Below are 19,354 nucleotides of genomic sequence, written 5' to 3'. Positions count from 1 at the left end.
TGGGTCACCCCAAATTCACCATCAGATCACATAGCATGTCCAAGGCTACAGCCTGCACCAAAGAAATCACGCACCCACTGTTGCCTGGGGCTGCAATGGTGCAAAAACGTGGTTACAAAGCATGGATCCACAGGAATTCTCAGGATTTTTGCATTGGGTCACCCCAAATTCACCATCAGATCACATGTCTGTGGCCACAGCATGAAACACAAAAATGATACATCCACTGTTTCATTCAGAATGTTTTTTCCCTTGTTTTCCTCCTCTAAAAACGATGTGCGTGTTATGGTCAGGTGCGTGTTATAGAGCGAAAAATATGGTATCTGCAAAAATTTTGTAATCCACATTAAGCAGTGATATGGGACGATAGTTCTTAATCTGCGTCTTTTCAGTCTCTGTTTTCGGTACAAGTGTGATATATGCTTCTTTCCACGACTCTGGTGCCCTTTTCCCCTCCATTATTTAGTTGCAGACCTCTTTCAAAGGTTGTACTAGCCATTCTTTTAAAGATCTGTAATATCTAGAAGTCAGTCCATCCGGTCCTGGAGATTTACCCAATTGCATATTCTGAATGGCACCTTCTACCTCCTGTTCAGTTATTTTATAGTTCAACATTAATTTGTTTTCTTGAGAGATTTTTTGTAATCCATTTTTTTTCAAAAATCGGTCAACGTCAGTTTCTTTCTGTGGCCCTTGTGTATATAGTTGTTTAAAGTACCTCTGGAAGCAATTTCTAATCTCAGCTGGGTTCTGTATGTTCCTTCCTTCCACTTCTAAATTTGTAACTGTATTTAATTTTTGTCTTTTTTTCATTTGCCAAGCCAACAGTTTCCCACATTTATTAGCCGACTCTAATGTCTTCTGTCTCATTTGTCTCATTTTGTCTCATTTGTTTAATTTTCCATTCAATCTCTTGATTTAACATTTTCATATATTGCACTTGATATAACTTTATTTCTCTCAAAATCTCTTGTGACTTGGGTTTTGCTCTCAATTTTTCCCCGCTTTCCTTTATTTTCTCCAAAATTTTATCCTTCTCATTCTGGATTCTCTTTTTTAATGCATTCTGTTGTATCAAGAACCCTCTCATAACAGCTTTACTAGCGTCCCAGATTACTCTTTTTTCCACATTGGTGCTCATATTTATCTCAAAGTAGTCTCTCAAGGTTTTTTGGGCCTTCTTAAACACTTCTTCATCTCTAAATAAGGTGTCGTTCATCCTCCATCTGAAGGAACCAGTTGGTGTTAGTTTCATTTCCATCTTGACAGCATTATGATCGGAGCAGGTTTTTGGGCAGATTTCCACTTTTCTTGTCTTTGGTGTCATTCCTCTAGTTACTTGTCTTTGGTGTCATTCCTCTAGTTACCCATATTTGGTCAATTCTAGTCCATGTCATTTTGGCTTCAGAAAAGAAGGTTCCCTCTTTAGCCAAAGGGTTCTTTGTTCTCCAAATATCAACTAAATCCAAGTTGTCTGTCATCTCAAAAAAAGTTTTTGGTAGTCTACTGTTATGTACTAAAGTTCTCACCCTGGGCCAGCAGGGGGATACTGTAGATAGTTTTCACTCAGGTCCACGTCAGTTATTTTAGGCGGGAAACCCTGGGTTGTTGTTGCTACAATGTTGACAGCCGGCTGAGCTGTTTGCTGTTCAGTTCTGTCCAGCTTACAATAAAGAGCTCCTCTGGAGAAATCACTGTGTCATCTGCTATGTTCGCCCGCAACTTAACACTGGCGATGAGGATGGGATTGATGGACATCAGAGCACAGCCAGATGCAGCCACCTCTGAGCAGAGCTGAATCACTGAGCTGAATCACTGAGCGAAATCACTGAACAGAACCAATTCAGAGCTGACTGTTCTGGCTAGAGCACGGTGTTCCATCCATCGCCCTTCTCTCCGGCATCGGAATCATGGCTTCACTTGTGCCTCTACCGCCATTTGCGCCAGCCTCTGAATCATGGGACTCCTACCTCGCTCGGTTCGACTGCTACCTCCAAGCCAACGAGCTGACGCAAGTATCACAGGAGCGTAAGCGGGGCCTATTCCTCAGCCTCTGTGGGCCTGAGGTGTTTGAGACGGCCCGAGCGTTGGTTGCGCCTGAAGCAGTCCAGGCAACACCGTGGGACACGATCCAAGAGAAGCTCCGCAACCACTACGCACCAAAGCCGTCCAAGATTGCTGCCCGCCATGCGTTCTACCACTGGAACCAGGCAGAGGGGGAGTCAATCAACAACTACACCACCGCCCTGCGACAGGCTGCAATGCACTGCGAGTTCCGAGACTTAGACGATGCCCTGATGGATCAAATCGTCTGCGGGGTCCGGGACATCCATCTGCAACGACGTCTCCTCGCCAAGCCAGACCTCATGCTACAGAAAGCCATTGAGGAGGCTGTGGCCTCAGAAGCTGCTGAACGCTCCGCCCAGGAGATCCGCAAGTCCAGCAGCCCGCGTCTTGCTAGGAAGCCAGTTCCAGTGCATCATGAAGAGGCCAGCAGTGATGAGGCATCCTCCAGTGAAGACGATGACGTGCACCAGACAAAGCGGGAGCGCAGGAAGTTCCAACAGAAGTCCAAGAGCCAACCAGAATGTGCCGGCTTTGGAGGCAACCATTCCCGTGCCAAGTGTCGATTCAGAGACGCCACCTGTAGGAAGTGTTCCAGAAGGGGCCACATCGCTAAGGTATGCTGATCGGCTCCGTCTGACACCCCCCTTCACCGACTCGCAAGTCCAAGTCTTCACTCCAGTCTGCCAAGGAAAGCTGTTTCGCTCTCACCAACTGCCGCTGCCCGTCTGGAACCACGACTGGCCAAACCGACTCGCCTACGCGACGCAAGCTGAACGTCACGGTGCTCATTGAAGGAGCTCCATGTGACATGGAGATTGACACCGGGTCTGCCTTGTCCATCGTGTCATGGAGCACCATCAAAAGACTGGTACCCAGAGTGTCCAAAAGGCAACTCGACTCTCACCGCGTACACCTGAGAGACTACCAGGGAAACGACATTCCCGTGGTAGGTGTTGGCTGGTTCTGGATCGCCTTCAAGGATTTTTCGGGCCTGCTCCGACTGGTGGTGGTAGAAGGTCAGCGGCCAAGCCTCCTAGGGCTAGACTGGTTTGATGCCCTCGGCCTGGAAGTCACCGGCATCAACTGCATCTCTAACGCAGAGACTGAGGGTCTGGTCAAAGACTTTGCCGAGGTTTTTGATGGCACTTTGGGGCAATATACAGGTATGCCCATCTCCTTTAGCCTTGATCCACAAGTCGCCCCCATCAAGCTAAAGCCACGCCGGGTTCCCTTTGTTCTCAAGGCTAAGGTGGATGAACAACTGGACAAGCTGATCGCCCAAGGAGTTTTGGAGCCGGTTGACCACGCCAAGTGGGAAACCCCCATCGTCACGCCTGTCAAGCCAGACGGGTCAGTGAGAATCTGCGCCGACTACAAGTGCACGATCAACAAGACACTTCAGCAGCACGCTTATCCGGTTCCTGTTGTCCAACACCTGCTGCATTCCCTGGGTGAGGGTAAGGTCTTCGCTAAGCTGGACCTTGCCCAAGCCTATCAACAACTGCCCGTTGATGATGCCACTGCTGAAGCCCAGACGATCGTCACCCACCGAGGGGCATTCCGTTGCCGCCGGTTGCAGTTTGGGGTGAGTGTGGCTCCAGGCATCTTCCAAAGCCTTATGGCTGCAAGGCTTTCGGGCGTGGTACCATATTTTGATGACGTCTTGGTGTCCGCAGACTCACACCAGCAGCTGTTTGAGCGCCTCCGTGCCGTGCTGACCAGGTTCCAAGAGGCCGGGCTCAAGGTAAAGAGGGAGAAGTGCCAGATCGCCGTTCCACAGGTAGATTTCCTGGGCTATCTTATCGATGCCTCTGGCCTTCACCCGACCACATCCAAGATCCGCGCTATCCAGCAGGCCCCCATCCCAAAGAACAAGACAGAGTTGCAGGCGTTCCTGGGGCTACTGAACTTTTATAACATGTTCCTGCCCCACAAAGCCACGGTGGCTGAGCCTCTTCACCGACTCCTCAGCACAAAGATGCCTTGGTCCTGGGGTCATCGGGAGACGGCGGCCTTCAACGCGGTCAAGGCTCTCCTTTCATCGGACAGTGTGCTGGTACAGTACAGTGAAGCCAGGCCGCTGGTCCTTGCCTGCGACGCCTCACCTTTTGGCATCGGCGCTGTCCTTAGTCACCGTTTTCCAGATGGAAGAGAAGCACCGCTGGCCTACTTTTCCAGGACGCTATCTCCAACGGAACGGAATTACAGCCAGCTCAACAAGGAGGCACTGGCACTTGTGGCTGGAGTGAAGAGGTTCCATGAATACCTCTATGGCAGGACTTTTGACCTCATCACTGACCACAAGCCGCTCCTGGGCCTCCTTGTCGCGTATTCCACGCGGCGTTTTCAGCAAAGCATTAAGAGTTCCAGGTTTTTCAGTGCAGTCCTTTTTAATGTGAGCTATATACAGGCATTTACAAAAGAAACAGTCCATACAGTGTACTTACAAACGAATACTCTCCACCACAGCACCACCACACTACAGCACAACCACCACACCCCCTGTTAAACAGGCTTTCCTTTTTAAAACAGGTGATAGCCAATTACACTAATCACACTCCTGCTGAGTCACTGTGACCCAGCAGAGTATTGCATCATCCTGTTGAAGCCTGCAGACTTATCCAGTATCCTGCGAATCCCAACACTCCTCGCCGGTGATCGTCCAACTCCACCGGTCCTCTCACCGTGCATGCTGCGATGGACTGTTTTCCTGGCTGCCTACCACTACCGGCTCGTCCATCGCCCGGGGAAATCGATGGCCCATGCCGACGCCCTCAGCCGTTGCCCTCTTCCAGCGTTTGTGGAAGACCCAGCTCCAGCTTCATCGCTCCTCCTGATTGAGGATCTTCCGGCAGCGCCTGTATCGGCTGCCACTGTGGCCTCCGCATCTGCCCAGGATCGCACCATCAGCCGTGTGCTCAACTGGGTGTGGAGGGGGTGGCCACAAGAGCCTTTCGCATTGGAGTTCCAGCCCTTCGCAACCAGACAACATGAACTCTCGGCTCATCGCGGCTGTCTGCTGTGGGGAGACCACGTCGTGATTCCCGAAAGACTCCATCAACGCGTCCTGGAGGCTCTGCACGTTGGCCACCCGGGAATTGTCAAAATGAAGGCGTTGGCTCGGTGTTACGTCTGGTGGCCTAACATGGACGATGCCATCACTGCCTGGGTGTCCGCCTGTCAAGCGTGCCAGGAGTCGAGGCCTGCACCACCGGCAGCTAAGGGACACACCTGGGAGACGCCAAAGACACCCTGGTCGAGGGTGCACATTGATCTGGCTGGCCCCTTTCACGGCCGGATCTTTATGGTAGTGGTGGGCGCCTATTCCAACCCCCAGGCTGTGCCAACGCGCCACGGTCATTTGTTCCAGGAAACCAGGTCTTTGCCCGGAACTATGTGGGGGACATTCCTTGGGTGCCAGCCACAGTAGTGGGAGTCACTGGACCTCGCTCGTACCAGGTGGCACTCGAAGACGGACGCTTGTGGCGCCGGCATATAGACCAGCTTAGGCGCAGGGTTGGGGACTTGGACACTATCGTGGTGCCCCCAACTGCGCTTGTGGCTCCAGAAGAGACACTTACAGATGGCGAGGCTCCACCTACACCTCCCTCGCAAACTGCCAGCGTGGAGCCGAACCAAGCCTCTTCAGAGGGTCTGCCAGACTTACCACAGACTCAGACCACTCCACTTGCGGAGGCTCCACCCACAGCAGCGAATCCAGGGGATATGGTTTCAACGCCACCTAGGGTTGCACCACAGCCTCAGCAAGAATTGTGTGGCCCCCCGGACTTGGCTACCAGTCCCCGGCGGTCTGGCAGAGTTTCCAAGCGCCCAACTTTTTTGAAAGGCTATGTTGTTGGACATGTATCACTGTTGGTCTAAGTATGGGAAATGTAACCGATATGCTTTTGTGCCTAATTGAACCATTACGCGTAGTGCTGTATATAAGGAAACCATTACAATTGTAACTAACGCCTTATCTCAGTGGGGAGGGGTGTTATGTACTGAAGTTCTCACCCTGGGCCAGCAGGGGGATAGTGTAGATAGTTTTCACTCAGGTCCACGTCAGTTATTTTAGGCGGGAAACCCTGGGTTGTTGTTGCTACAATGTTGACAGCCGGCTGCCTATAAAAGCAGGCCGGCTGAGCTGTCTGCTGTTCAGTTCTGTTCCAGCTTACAAAATAAAGAGCTGCTTTGGAGAAATCACTGTGTCATCTGCTATGTTCGCCCACAACTTAACATCTACCATCCTTAGTGACTACCTGTCTTTGTGCCTTGTCCATATGTGTAGATACCACTCCATTCATGTCTCCCATCAAAATCACATTGTAATCCAAATAGTTCATCAGGATCTCATGCAACTTTTTTTTAAAAAAATCAGATTTGGTGCGTAAACACCTACTATCAAAAATTTTTCTCCCTGTGTTTGAATTTCAATTGCCACAAATCTTCCTTGGTCATCTTTAAAGATAAATTTCGGTAGTAATCTCTCTTTTGCGTAAATCACTACCCCTCTTTTTTTAACCTTGTCCGATGAAATAAACTCCTGACCAAGTCTTTTATTAATCAATAGTTTCCTGTGTAACCTTGTTATATGTGTTTCTTGTAAACAAATCAGATCCAATTGTTCCACCTCTTTCCTTTGCGTCCGTTAGTATTTTAAATTTTATTCCAGGCTTCTTGCCCTGCCAGACAAATCTAGAAATGTCTCTCTGCCACTTCTTGAACCGAGGAAGATGCTCAGAGCCCAGCCAAGAGCCAAAGCCCCCCCCCCCCAAAGGGACCAAGGGAGATGCTCAGAGCCCAGCCAAGAGCCCAAGGCCCCCCCCCAAGGGACCGAGGGAGATGCTCAGAGCCCAGCCAAGAGCCAAAGGCCCCCCCCCAAAGGGACCGAGGGAGATGCTCAGAGCCCAGCCAAGAGCCAAAGGCCCCCCCAAAAGGGACAGAGGGAGATGCTCAGAGCCCAGCCAAGAGCCAAAGGCCCCCCCAAAGGGACCGAGGGAGATGCTCAGAGCCCAGCCAAGAGCCAAAGGCCCCCCCAAAAGGGACAGAGGGAGATGCTCAGAGCCCAGCCAAGAGCCAAAGCCCCCCCAAAAAAGGGACTGAGGGAGATGCTCAGAGCCCAGCCAAGAGCCAAAGCCCCCCCCCAAAGGGACCAAGGGAGATGCTCAGAGCCCAGCCAAGAGCCAAAGGCCCCCCCAAGGGACCGAGGAAGATGCTCAGAGCCCAGTCAAGAGCCAAAGGCCCCCCCCAAATGGACCGAGGGAGATGCTCAGAGCCCAGCCAAGAGCCACAGGCCCCCCCCAAAGGGACCGAGGGAGATGCTCAGAGCCCAGCCAGGAGCCAAAGCCCCCCCCCAAAGGGACAGAGGGAGATGCTCAGAGCCCAGCCAAGAGCCAAAGCCCCCCCCCAAAAAAGGGACCGAGGGAGATGCTCAGAGCCCAGCAAAGAGCCAAAGGCCCCCCCAAAGGGACCGAGGGAGATGCTCAGAGCCCAGCCAAGAGCCAAAGCCCCCCCCCCAAGGGACCGAGGGAGATGCTCAGAGCCCAGCCAAGAGCCAAAGCCCCCCCCCCAAAGGGACCGAGGGAGATGCTCAGAGCCCAGCCAAGAGCCAAAGCCCCCCCCCAAAAAAGGGACCGAGGGAGATGCTCAGAGCCCAGCCAGGAGCCAAAGGCCCCCCCAAAGGGACCGAGGGAGATGCTCAGAGCCCAGCCAAGAGCCAAAGCCCCCCCCAAAAAAAGGGACCGAGGGAGATGCTCAGAGCCCAGCCAGGAGCCAAAGGCCCCCCCAAAGGGACCGAGGGAGATGCTCAGCCCAGCCGAGAGCCAAAGGCCCCCCCCCAAGGGACCGAGGGAGATGCTCAGAGCCCAGCCAAGAGCCAAAGGGCCCCCCCCCAAAGGGACCGAGGGAGATGCTCAGAGCCCAGCCAAGAGCCAAAGCCCCCCCCCCAAAGGGACCGAGGGAGATGCTCAGAGCCCAGCCAGGAGCCCAAGGCCCCCCCCCAAGGGACCGAGGGAGATGCTCAGAGCCCAGCCAAGAGCCAAAGGCCCCCCCCCCAAAGGGACGGAGGGAGATGCTCAGAGCCCAGCCAAGAGCCAAAGGCCCCCCCCATAGGCGGAGCCAGGAGGAAGCTGCCCCCTTAGAGCCATTCAAAATGACAGAAAATAATAGAAATCAGAGTTCTGCCCTGGCTACGTGAGTGTGCAATGCGGGGGGGGGGGGGGGCTGAGCTGGGCGGACTTGCCTTGCAAGGGTTAAAGGGAACCGAGCTGCCTTCCTAGAGAGGCCAGGAAGCAAGGGGGGCAGGTCCTCCAGAGCCAAAGCACTCCCTCCCCAGTCCTTTCCTTTTTTGGTGTCTCTCCTGGGATCTGGTGAGTCTCCTCTCTCTCTGGGATCTGGTGAGTCTCCTCTCTCTCTGGGATCTGGTGAGTCTCCTCTCTCTCTGGGATCTGGTGAGTCTCCTCTCTCTGTCTCTGGGATCTGGTGGGGGTCCCAGGGCTGCAGCAGGGGAGGGGGCCTGGGGGGGACCCCAAGTCAGGGAGGAGAGGGTCCTGCCAGGGAGGGGCCAGGTCTGCCACGCTCTCCTTCCTGCAGATCAGAGGGTCCCAAACTCAGTTGGCCTTCCACCCCCCCTTTCAGAAAAACAATGACTCCCCCGAAATCTCCTTCTTCAAACAAAGGAGTCCCATTGCACAATAGAGGAAATATCTGCAAATGGTTTTCCAAAGATGGACGAGGAGGTGGACTAGCCCCCCCCCCCCAAAAAAAAAGGTGGGAGAGAAAGGCCAGGAATAAAGAGAGGGATCCCAGCCCAGAGTCTGGCTGCTGCATTGGGGACCAGTTTCCCAGTGTCTCCCAGGGCAGCTCCCCACGGAGGCCACGGCAGCAATCCCCTCGCACCCAGAGCAGGGCATCCCAGGACCACATCCTCTCTCTCCCAAAGGGATTGTTGCTGGCAAAGCAGCCGGAAATGGGCGCTGCTACTCCCTGAGCCTCCAGGGACCTTGGCATCAAGGGCTGTGCGTGTGTTAAGCTATCTAAGAGAATAATCATAATAAATTAGCTGCCTAAATTCCAAGGGAGATGTCTTTGGCCCCGTCCACTTGGCCCTCAGGGGGTTGACTAGATACATACCTGGCCCTCAGAGCAAAGAAAAAGGGACCCCACCCCAGGAGTCTGTCTTGAGAGCGGCAGAGAGTCCAAGTGCAAGAAAAGGAAACTAAAGCAGGGGGGAAACGTGCCCAGAAGTGGGGGTGGGGGGGAGAAAGACTCCTGAGGACCCCGGATGAGGATCCCCAGTAGAGCCAAGCATCCCTTTTTCACAAGATACAAATGACTCCCTGTTCAGTCAGTTCTGACTTCATGCATTTACTTTACAGAAGCATTTAATATTTGATGAATTACTGTATTTTAATATTTTGTTAGAAGCCCAGCCAGATGGGCAGGGTATAAATAATAAATAGTAATAATAATAATAATAATAATAATAATAATAATAATAATGGCGTGCCTGGCTTGCTCTGGTCCATGGGGTCACGAAGAGTCGGAAACAACTAAACAACAACAACAACAACTACTATTATTATTATTATTATTATTATTATTATTATTATTATTATTATTATTTACTGGAAGGCAGGAGCAACAAGGCTGACTCATCTCCCAGAAATCCCTTCCGTTGCCTCCACATTTTGCATTTCAATCTTCCTTCTAGGAGGATAGAGGCTGCTTTCTTCATCTTCTCCTCTTCCTCCTTCTCCTCCTCCTCCTCCTCCGTCTTTTTAAGATATCTCATGGTTTGGGCTGGTTAGCCCTGGTTCCAAGAAAGACTCATCCATTCTTGCTCACGGAACCTTTTTGCTCTCCTTCGTTTCCTCTTTAGTTCTGTAACTAAACAATGTTTTTGCTTTGTAGGATTTGCTAGAGATTTTCATTAAGACAGACAGAACTTGGCAGAAGACCAAAGGGTTCCTTCCAATCTCTCCGAGGCTTCCTGAGAGCACAGATGGATGAGCAAGACTCAGCTGGCCCTAGAGCAGGAAGAGGCCATGCCAACCAAACTGAGAGCAGTGGGGGATTCTGGGAAAACTCTGGGCAGATGTTCCTGGGTGAGGAGGACACCCTCCACTCAGAGGTGCAGAGCCAGCAGTTGAGGCAGTTCTGCTTCCAGGAGGCCAAAGGACCCCGAGAGGTTTGCAGCCGACTCTACCACTTTTGCCACCAGTGGCTGAAGCCAGAAAGGCACACGAAAGCTGAGATGCTGGACCTGGTGATCTTGGAGCAGTTCCTGGCTGTCCTTCCTCCGGAGATGGAGAGCTGGGTGAGGGACTGTGGAGCGGAGACCAGTTCGCAGGCGGTGGCCCTGGCCGAAGGTTTCCTCCTGAGTCAGGCAGAGGAGAGAAAGCAGGTGAGAGAGACTTTGCTCTGGATACTCCCAAGGGGCTCCAAACAGGATGGAGAACATCCCATAATGCTCTACTGTTGGCCCATCCTTTTTCTGGGAATGAGATCTAACACATTTAAAGTTTTTGTCTTTGTCATTCTTTTTCTAATACTACTTACCATTCATTTACTGTTTTGAATCCTTGTTCTTTCAGAAAAGGGATCTCTTTGCAGAAATGGACCTGGGTTCCTGTGAGGCAGAGAGGCCTCCGTTGGACACCAGAAAGAGGCCCCTGGGTAAGGAGGAAGGTGGCTTTTCTCCGTTTGGTCTCATTCTGTTGGTTTTCTAACTAATCTGTGAGTTCTTTTTTGGGGGGGGAGGACAGTTGGGATCAAGGGTCCAAAGGAAGGGAGAAGTAGTTTTGCACAACTAACATATGAAATGGGCACAAACGTCCAAATGCACTCAGCAGGAAAGGCTTTCTGAAAGGCCCATCTGTAGTTAGAGATGCCCTGTTACACCTGTGAGAGAAGCAGGCACTCCTGGCATCCTGCTTACCTTTTTTCTCTTGCAGGTGACAGAATGATGCCGGCAAGACCTCCTGATCCGCCTTTTCATGGGGGCAGAAGGGAAGCAGCGGCTGTGGAACCAGATCAGGTCAGGAGAAGCTGCCTTGTGGGGACAGAGGCCGAGGGATGGAGCAATGTCATGGACTGGTTGGGCACAGAGGAGTGGTGGGAGGAAGCAGCCGGGGAGCCAGGAAGGGAAGATAGCTCAGAGCCCAAGGAGTGGAGGTGGAGGAAGGATGAGAGGTCAGAGGGAGAAGTGGGAGGAGTCTGGGAAGAGGAGGTGTCAGAAGCTGAAGGGGCAACAGGGCTTAGTGAGCTGGGAGACTCTGTGGCAGAATGCAGTCCAGAATCAGAGGCAGAAGAGGAAGAAGGCGAGTGGGAGGAAGGAGGTCGAGAGGCAGAGGTGAGTCAGGATAAGGAGGAGCCACCGGGGGCTCCCTCTCCTTCTGCCAGAAGCCACCCTCCCTGCTTGTCTCTCAGAGCCAGGAGACATCTGACAATGGCGGAGCTAAGGCAGGCTGCACTTGCCAGAAACCCCAGAGAGGAGGGGACTTGGAAAGCTGTGGGGAGCCAGGGGGCTTCACTCTCAGCAGCTGATTTCGTGAAGGAAGACCCTGTCATGGAATTTTACTCAGTATTGATCCAGGCAGAACTCCAATGTATAGTTACCAGAGTGAAAACATAAATACGTTGCAGGATCCCCCAAAATAGACCAGAGGCAATTGTATTTCATCCAGCAGAGCTTTACTGCTACTGAAGACAAATGAGCATAATGGTCCCAAATCCAAAACATTCAGGATTGGCCCCCTCCATAAGAAATCCAGTTGCAGCAGACTTAAGTGAAACTTACCACAACTTATAATAAGTCTAAACCTTAACACTAAGCGTACAGTGGTACCTCTGGTTACGTACTTAATTTGTTCCAGAGGTTCGTTCTTAACCTGAAACTGTTCTTAACCTGAAGACCACTTTAGCTAATGGGGCGTCCCGCTGCCGCCGTACGATTTCTGTTCTTGACCTGAAGCAAAGTTCTTAACCCAAGGGACTATTTCTGGGTTAGCGGAGTCTGTAACCCAAAGCATATGTAACCTGAAGTGTATGTAACCCAAGGTACCACTGTATTAAGTCTAAACCTTAACACTAAGCATACAGTGGTACCTCGGGTTAAGTACGTAATTTGTTCCGGAGGTTCGTTCTTAACCTAAAACTGTTCTTAACCTGAAGCACCTCTTTAGCTAATGGGTCCTCCTGCCGCTGTCGTACGATTTCTGTTCTCATCCTGAAGCAAAGTTCTTAACCCAAGGGACTATTTCTGGGTTAGCGGAGTCTGTAACCTGAAGCGGATGTAACCCGAGGTACCCCTGTAATTTGAATAGGAAATATCAATATCAGATCCATACTTTCTGCACTAAGAAATGCAAACTGACAGACCCTCCAGGAATGAGCTGCTGTTTTCATGAAGCCCAAAACTCAGCCAAGTCTGTGAATATCGTGTTCTTGCTGATAAAGAGTTAACTCCAGCTGTGAACTGTGGGATTTCCTGCCCAGATAACTCTGTGACACCAGCCTTCTGAATTTCGCCTGTAGGATTCACCTGTAGTTGCAGTTTTCATGGAATCCTAGAGTTGAAAGGGACCCCAAGGGTCATCAAGTCCCACCCCCTGCATTGCAGGAGTCTCAGCTAGATCCTCCAAGACAGATGGCCATCCAAACTAGGCTTCTTGTATTTCTATATTCATCACTGAATGCTAAAATAGGCTTCTAAGCAGCGGACAGACGATAACAAATAGTGTCCAGGATTCACCTAGCCAGCCCCATCTGCTGCGAAATATAGCCTGCCCCCTATTCCTCCCCTCTCCATGCCCCCTTGAACCCCTGGAATCTGGCTGTGGGGCACTGGGAAGGATCCTCTTCAGAATAGGACATGAAGAGAGGAGAAAGGGGATCCTTCCATCTGGGAAACTGGAATCCCTGCGTAGGCAGGATGACTTGAAATCCACAAGGAAGAGAACCACCTATTTGCACAAAGATGAATACCCATAATTAAAAGCTGAATAAAATAATTCAATTAAAACGTCAAAATAGACATCCATAATAGAAATGTGCAGCAAAGCAATCCTATTGAAACAACGCAGCAATTAACAGGAAGGAAACAACAGAGCATTGTGTAGCAGATCATATTTCTGCTGTCTCAGAAGAGGACATTTCCCTTTTTCTTTTAGGGTCTAGTGTGCTTTGAAGATGTTGCTGTTCGTTTCACGGATGAGGAGTGGGCGTTGCTGGATCCTGACCAGAGAGCTCTGCATAAGGACGTCATGGAGGAGAATTGGGGGATCGTGGCCTCTCTTGGTAAGGCTCCCTGTGGGATCGTCCTATCTGCCAGGAAATTCAAAACATACCTCTATGTAACAAACCTCATATATTTTCACAGAGCTCAACAGCGCCCCCTTCAACACCTGGGAACCTAACACCCCCACAAGAAAGAGTAAATTACAGTTTTTTCTGTGAACCATCTTCCTCCAGTTCTGCCTTTTTATACCACGATTCGGCTGGTCTGAACTGCCCAGGCATCTTAAATGTCAGCTTCAGAGTTGTTAGGAAAGCTAGGTAGCTCCTGTCAGGTTTTTCATTTCAGCATCCACCTTCAGGAATAGAGGCCACAGTTTTACCTACCTTGATGCGCTGAGAAGCACCCAAGGGCCCAGCAGGGTCTGAAGGATGCTGTTGTGCCCGACAGGATTAAGTAAACTGGGCTCTGTTCTCGGAGGAGTCCCTGGCAAGATGGTCCCCTCTTGGGAGCCATAATTGATGGAGTCTGCTTTTGGCCTCCAGTTGGGAATTGGCATAATAATAATAATAATAATAATAATAATAATAATAATAATAATTTATTATTTATACCGCGCCCATCTGGCTGAGTTTCCACAGCCACTCTGGGCATCTTCCAACAGAATATTAAAATACAATAGTCTATTAAACATTAAAAGTTTCCCTAAACAGGGCTGCCTTCAGATGTCTTCTAAAAGATGATGGTCAGCTCATAGATCTGGCCTCATGGACCATTTCTAGCTCGACCCAAATATGCTTTGCCAGTCATCCAGGCACTACGAATGAGCAAGACACACAAAATTTTACCTCATGCCCTCTGTTACCGTATTTTTCGCTCTATAGGACGCACTTTTTACCCTCCAAAGATGAAGGGGAAATGTGTGTGCATCCTATGGAGTGAATGCAGGCTCCCTGGCTTCAGCGATAGCAACGCGAAGCCTCTGAAGCATGCGCTCCGGAGGCTTTGCATTGCTTTCGCTGAAGCCAGGAGAGTCTGGTCTTTGAGGCTGGCAGTGGGGAAAAGCAGCGCTTGCCCCCACTGCCAGCCCCACAGGCTCGTGCGACGCCTCCGCGCTGCTCCTGGACCTGGGTGTGTGGTTCCTGTGGGCTTTTGCGGGAGATGGGGGAATTCCCCCACCTCCCGCAAAAGCACACGGAAGCAGCACGCTCTTTAAAGGCTGTGCGGCTCCTGCCGGCTTTTCTACGATGTAGTGGTTGGGAGTTACTCGTGCGCAATCCTGCTCCGTTTGAGCATCGGATTGCCTGGTTAAACCCTCCGGACTACGCAGCCCATATTAGCGTGGCTGCCCTTAGTCACTTGTAGAATCTGTCTGTGGGCGTTTCTTAAAGCGTTGCCAACATAAGAGTTGTTTGACGCCCAATCGTTTCCGCCTCTCACTGTGCGGGAGTCTCCTGCGCAGGGTGGGCGTGGGCAGCGGGGTGCTTGGGCTCTCCTCGCTAACTTCCAATGAAGAGTCCTGGAGCCCCTGCACCTCCCTGTCCCGTTGCTCTCCTGGATCCCTGGTGTTACACTCATTCTCTTCCCCTTCTTCCCGGCTAAGTCTCCCTCTAGTGCTTGGACCTTCCCCTGCAGAATCAGAGACCCTCTCCTTCTCCCGTGCCTCTGATGGCAGTTCCCTGACATCCACCTCCCTCCCAGGGCCCCCTTCACTCCCCCTCCGACCCGGGTGCTCTGTTGCGGCCTCTTCTCTGGTCGGCGAGCCAAGGAAACCCCTGAAAGAGCTCTCCTCCTCATCTGTGGGTGTGAACACCTCTTCCCACCTGCTAAGGTTCCCACCCAAGGAATGACTCCCAATCCGATTCTTCTTCGGATTCTGAAAACCCTTCGAAACTCTCTTCCTCCTCCGTGGTGCCGAACTGTTCTTCCCAGAATCGCTCTAAGGGCTTGGGTTTATCTGGGAACTGTCGGTGGAACACTTCCACCATATGCTCGTCGCCAACTGCCTCTGCCGGCACCCACGTGTTTTCCGACCAGGGCTCTCCTTCCCACGCCACCAAGTACTGCACCTGCCGCCCTCGCCACCTTGAATCCACTATCTCTGCGGCCGAGCTCTGGTGTTCCCTCTCTTCTACCTGTGGTTGTGGCAAGACTTCTACCTCCCGCCCCTCGAATTCCCGCCCCTCTCTGTGTGGTGAAAGTAAGGACCTGTGGAACACGGGATGTATTTTCATGTTGTTGGGCAACCTGAGCTTGAACGCCACTGGGTTTATCTGTTGTATAACTTCAAACGGGCCCAGTCTTCTGGGCTGCAACTTCTTGCACCCTCCCTTAAAGGGTAACCCTTGAGTGGACAACCACACGCGATCCCCCACCCTAATGGTTTCCCCTTCCCTCCTGTGTTTATCTGCTTGCTTCTTGTAACTGGCTTTGGCCCTTTCTAGGTTCATCTTGAGCTGTTGATGTAACGCTTCCATTTCTTCCACAAACTGTTCAGCCGCAGGCACACTCCAGCTCTGTTCCTCATTGCCCGGGAATGCCCTGGGATGACACCCATAATTGGCCAAGAAGGGGCTCATACCGGTGGACACATGTTCAGCATTATTGTACGCAAATTCTGCTAGCGCTAGTTTCTCTACCCAATCATTCTGCCTTTCGCTAACGTAGCAGCGTAAGTATTGCTGGAGTACACTGTTGGCCCTTTCCGCCTGCCCATTGGTTTCTGGGTGTCTCGCTGTCGAGAAGCTGACCTCGACTTGCAGTAGGCTCATGAGCTTCCTCCAGAACCGGGAAGTAAATTGTTTTCCGCGGTCAGATAAAACCCTCAAGGGGGCGCCATGCAGCCTAAAAATGTGTTCTACAAACAACCGTGCCGTTTCTTCCGCCGTCACCACATGGGAGCAGGCGATAAAGTGGCACATTTTGGTTAGCAAGTCTACTACTACCATCACTGCTGTTTTTCCCCTTGATTAGGGCAAATCCGTCATGAAATCAATTGACACCACCTCCCAGGGTTTGTTTGGCGTGGGTAAGGGTTCCAGCAAACCTGCTGGCATCGTGCGTTCCCCTTTGGCCCTCTGGCAGCGGTCACACCCTCTTACATATTCACGTACATCTTCCCTCACCCGTGGCCACCAAAATTGTCGGGTCACCAGCATCATGGTTTTGTGTTGCCCAAAATGTCCCGCTGTGGGGGTGTCATGTAGTTGTTTGAGTACCCTTCTTCTTAGAGCCTCCCCCGGTACGTACATCACCCCCCTGTAGTACAACACCCCTTCCTTCTCTTCAAACCCCTCTGGTGCTCCCCTCCCCTCTTGGAGTTCCCTGATTTTGGTCCGGGCGAATTCATCGTCCCTAGTGAGTCCTGCCAGTTCTCTCGTGCCCACTAGAGTACCCACACACACCCATCGGACCTCAGGTATGACGTGACAGGTCTCCGGCGGCCCTTCTCCTTCGAAGTACTCTGGTTTCCGTGAAAGAGCGTCTGCTCTCACGTTTTGCTCGCCGGGCACATACTGGATTTCGAAAGAAAACTTGGAAAACTCCTGCGCCCAGCAAATCTGTCTCTGGTTGAGCACCCGTGCTGTCCGCCAATATTCCAAGTTCTTGTGATCTGTGCAGACCTGGATCTTATGCTGCGCCCCATCAGCAAATGGCGCCACCGACGAAAGGCGGCGTAAATTGCTAGCAATTCTCGGTCGTACACGGTGTAGTTTTGTTCCGACTTGCTCAGCTTCCTCGAGAAGAAGGCGCACGGTTTCCATTCTTGCTGGTTCCGTCCGGGCTGCAACAGAACCGCCCCGATGGCTCTGTCTGATGCGTCCGTTTCCACCCTCATTGGTTTCTCCAAATCCACATGTAGTAATTGTTCCTCCGACGCGAATGCCTTCTTCAATCTTTCAAAGGATTGCTGGGCTTCCTCCGTCCACACAAACTTTCTTTTACTACTGAGACAGTCCGTGATTGGGGCCGTCAAGTGTGCGAAGTTCTTGATGAACTTCCGGTAGAAATTGCCAAAACCTAGAAACCTCTGCACATCCTTTCGTGTCTTTGGGGTCTTCCACTCCAATACTGCTTGCACCTTGCTTGGGTCCATCGCTAAGCCTTTGTCAGATAGCGTGTACCCCAGGAACTCCACCTCTCGGGCATGAAACTGACATTTCTCTAGCTTGACCCACAACTGGTGTTTCTGCAAACGTTGTAGCACTTCCCTGACATCTCTCACATGTTGCTCCTCATTTTCTGAATAAATCAAGACGTTGTCCAGGAATGCTACACAGTTCTTGTAAAGCAGAGACCCCAACACGTGGTGCATGAACGCTTGAAAACAGGCGGAGCCTGACTGTAATCTGAAAGGCATAACGAGATATTCAAAGGCCCGCAGGGGTGTGAACATGGTGGTCTTCCATTCATCCCCCTCTCTCATCCGGATTAAGTTGTAAGCCCCCCTCAGATCTAGCTTGGTAAAAATCTTTCCCTTCCTCACTCTCGTCAGAATGTCATCAATTCTGGGCATAGGGAAAGTCACAGGTTCTGACACCAAATTTACCCCCCTAAAGTCCACGACCAGTCTCGGTTTATCAGTGTCCTTTTTGTCCACAAAAAATACTGGACTGCCCCCCACTGCCTTGGACTCTCTTATAAACCCTCTCTGTAGGTTCTTGTCGATAAAGTCCCGTAACTCCTTCATCTCTCTGTCTGACAGCTTACCCACCGGCAGCTGCGCCCCAGGGAGCAAATTGATCTGGCAATCAAACAGCCTGTGGGGTGGCAGTCTATCTGCCTCCTTTTCACTAAAAACCTCCTTCAGATCAGCGTATTGTGGTGGCACCTTCCCTTTACCCTCCACTGCAGTGCTTGCCACTCGGGCTACGCTCATCCTTGGCGTTTCCCCTCCTAGGCAGTGCTGCAGGCAGTAGTCAGACCCAAAGCTGACGGTCCTCTGATGCTACGCCACCACCAGATCATGTTGCGCTAACCAGCTCATCCCTAATAATATCGGGGGACCCGCTAATGAGGCATCGTGGAAGGCGATTGTCTCTGAGTGCCTGGACACTCTCATTCTCATAGGTGGGGTCTGGTGCGTAACTTCCCCCCCCAATCAGTTCCCTCCCATCAATGGTGGTGACTTGCAGAGGTGCATCCAGAGGTAGCAGGTGAAGCTGATGCTCTAAGGCAAAGTCCCTGCTAAAAAAATTGCATGAGCTTCCTGAGTCCAGCATACCTTGAACCTTCACTGGGTGCCCATTTGGGAGTTCAAGCACCACCTCAATGGCAATTGCTGCCCTTGGAGAATCTGGTTTGGGCACATTTATTGGTTGTGCGCTCGGCTGCTGTGCCCGCTGATTGGCAGCCAAGCGTTTCCGTTTCCCTGCTCCGGAGCTTGGGGTTCCTCCTCCTCGCCCCCCACTGCCCCCACCATTCCTTGCCAGGCCTTTCTTTGTGGGCATACTCTGGCAAAATGTCCTGGCTTTTGGCAAAGGAAACACTTCTTGGTCGTTTTTACATCCTTTCCCTCCTTTTTGCGACTCTCGCTGGCGTTTGAAACTTCCTGGGCGCGCGCACCGCCTATTTCCATTGGCTCCGCCGGCGGGGAAGGCTGCCTAGGCATTCTAGGAATGTGGTAGTCATGACAACGCTGCTCTCTCCCTTCCCGCCTCTCATGAGCCCACGCTTCCTGTCTTACTCCAATCGCAAGGGCTGCCTTGGTCAGATGGTCCATAGACTGTGGGCGGGGTGCGCACGAAAGCTCATCTTTGACCGTTGGTGACAACCCCTCCTCAAATAGCATTTGTATGGGTTTCGAGTCCAGCTGCCACCCCAGACGATGAACAATCATTGCAAAACGTGACCAATAGTCTCTAACTGACCCTTCTCCCTGCTTACAGCTTAGCAGTTCCCGTTTGGTCACACTCTGTTGCACATCGCTACTGAACATTGCGTCCATCGGCTGAAAGAATTTCGATAGATCCTCCATGGCGTCATTCTGCGTCGCCATAAGCGGCCGAATCCACTCTCTCGCCCCGTCCTGCAAGTGCCCCACAATAT

At 51.7% G+C, this 19,354-nt stretch overlaps 1 protein-coding gene across 6 annotated transcripts in view; it reads left to right on the top strand.

Annotated features, from left to right (window-relative positions):
• LOC310705058 (uncharacterized protein) overlaps positions 1-19,354 on the top strand; it is a 261,167-nt gene that overhangs the window by 157,987 nt on the left and 83,826 nt on the right. For all 6 annotated transcript variants that reach the window (XM_083499392.1, XM_083499393.1, XM_083499388.1 and 3 more), the window contains one exon: positions 13,242-13,368. In XM_083499392.1, coding sequence (XP_083355518.1) covers positions 13,242-13,368 — 127 coding nt within the window. The remainder of the gene's footprint in view (positions 1-13,241; positions 13,369-19,354) is intronic.

The sequence above is a fragment of the Podarcis liolepis genome (genome assembly GCF_965112155.1).
Source record: "Podarcis liolepis genome assembly, chromosome: 4".
NCBI classification, from domain to species: Eukaryota; Metazoa; Chordata; class Lepidosauria; order Squamata; family Lacertidae; genus Podarcis; species Podarcis liolepis.
This window is presented reverse-complemented; position numbering and strand designations above follow the sequence as displayed.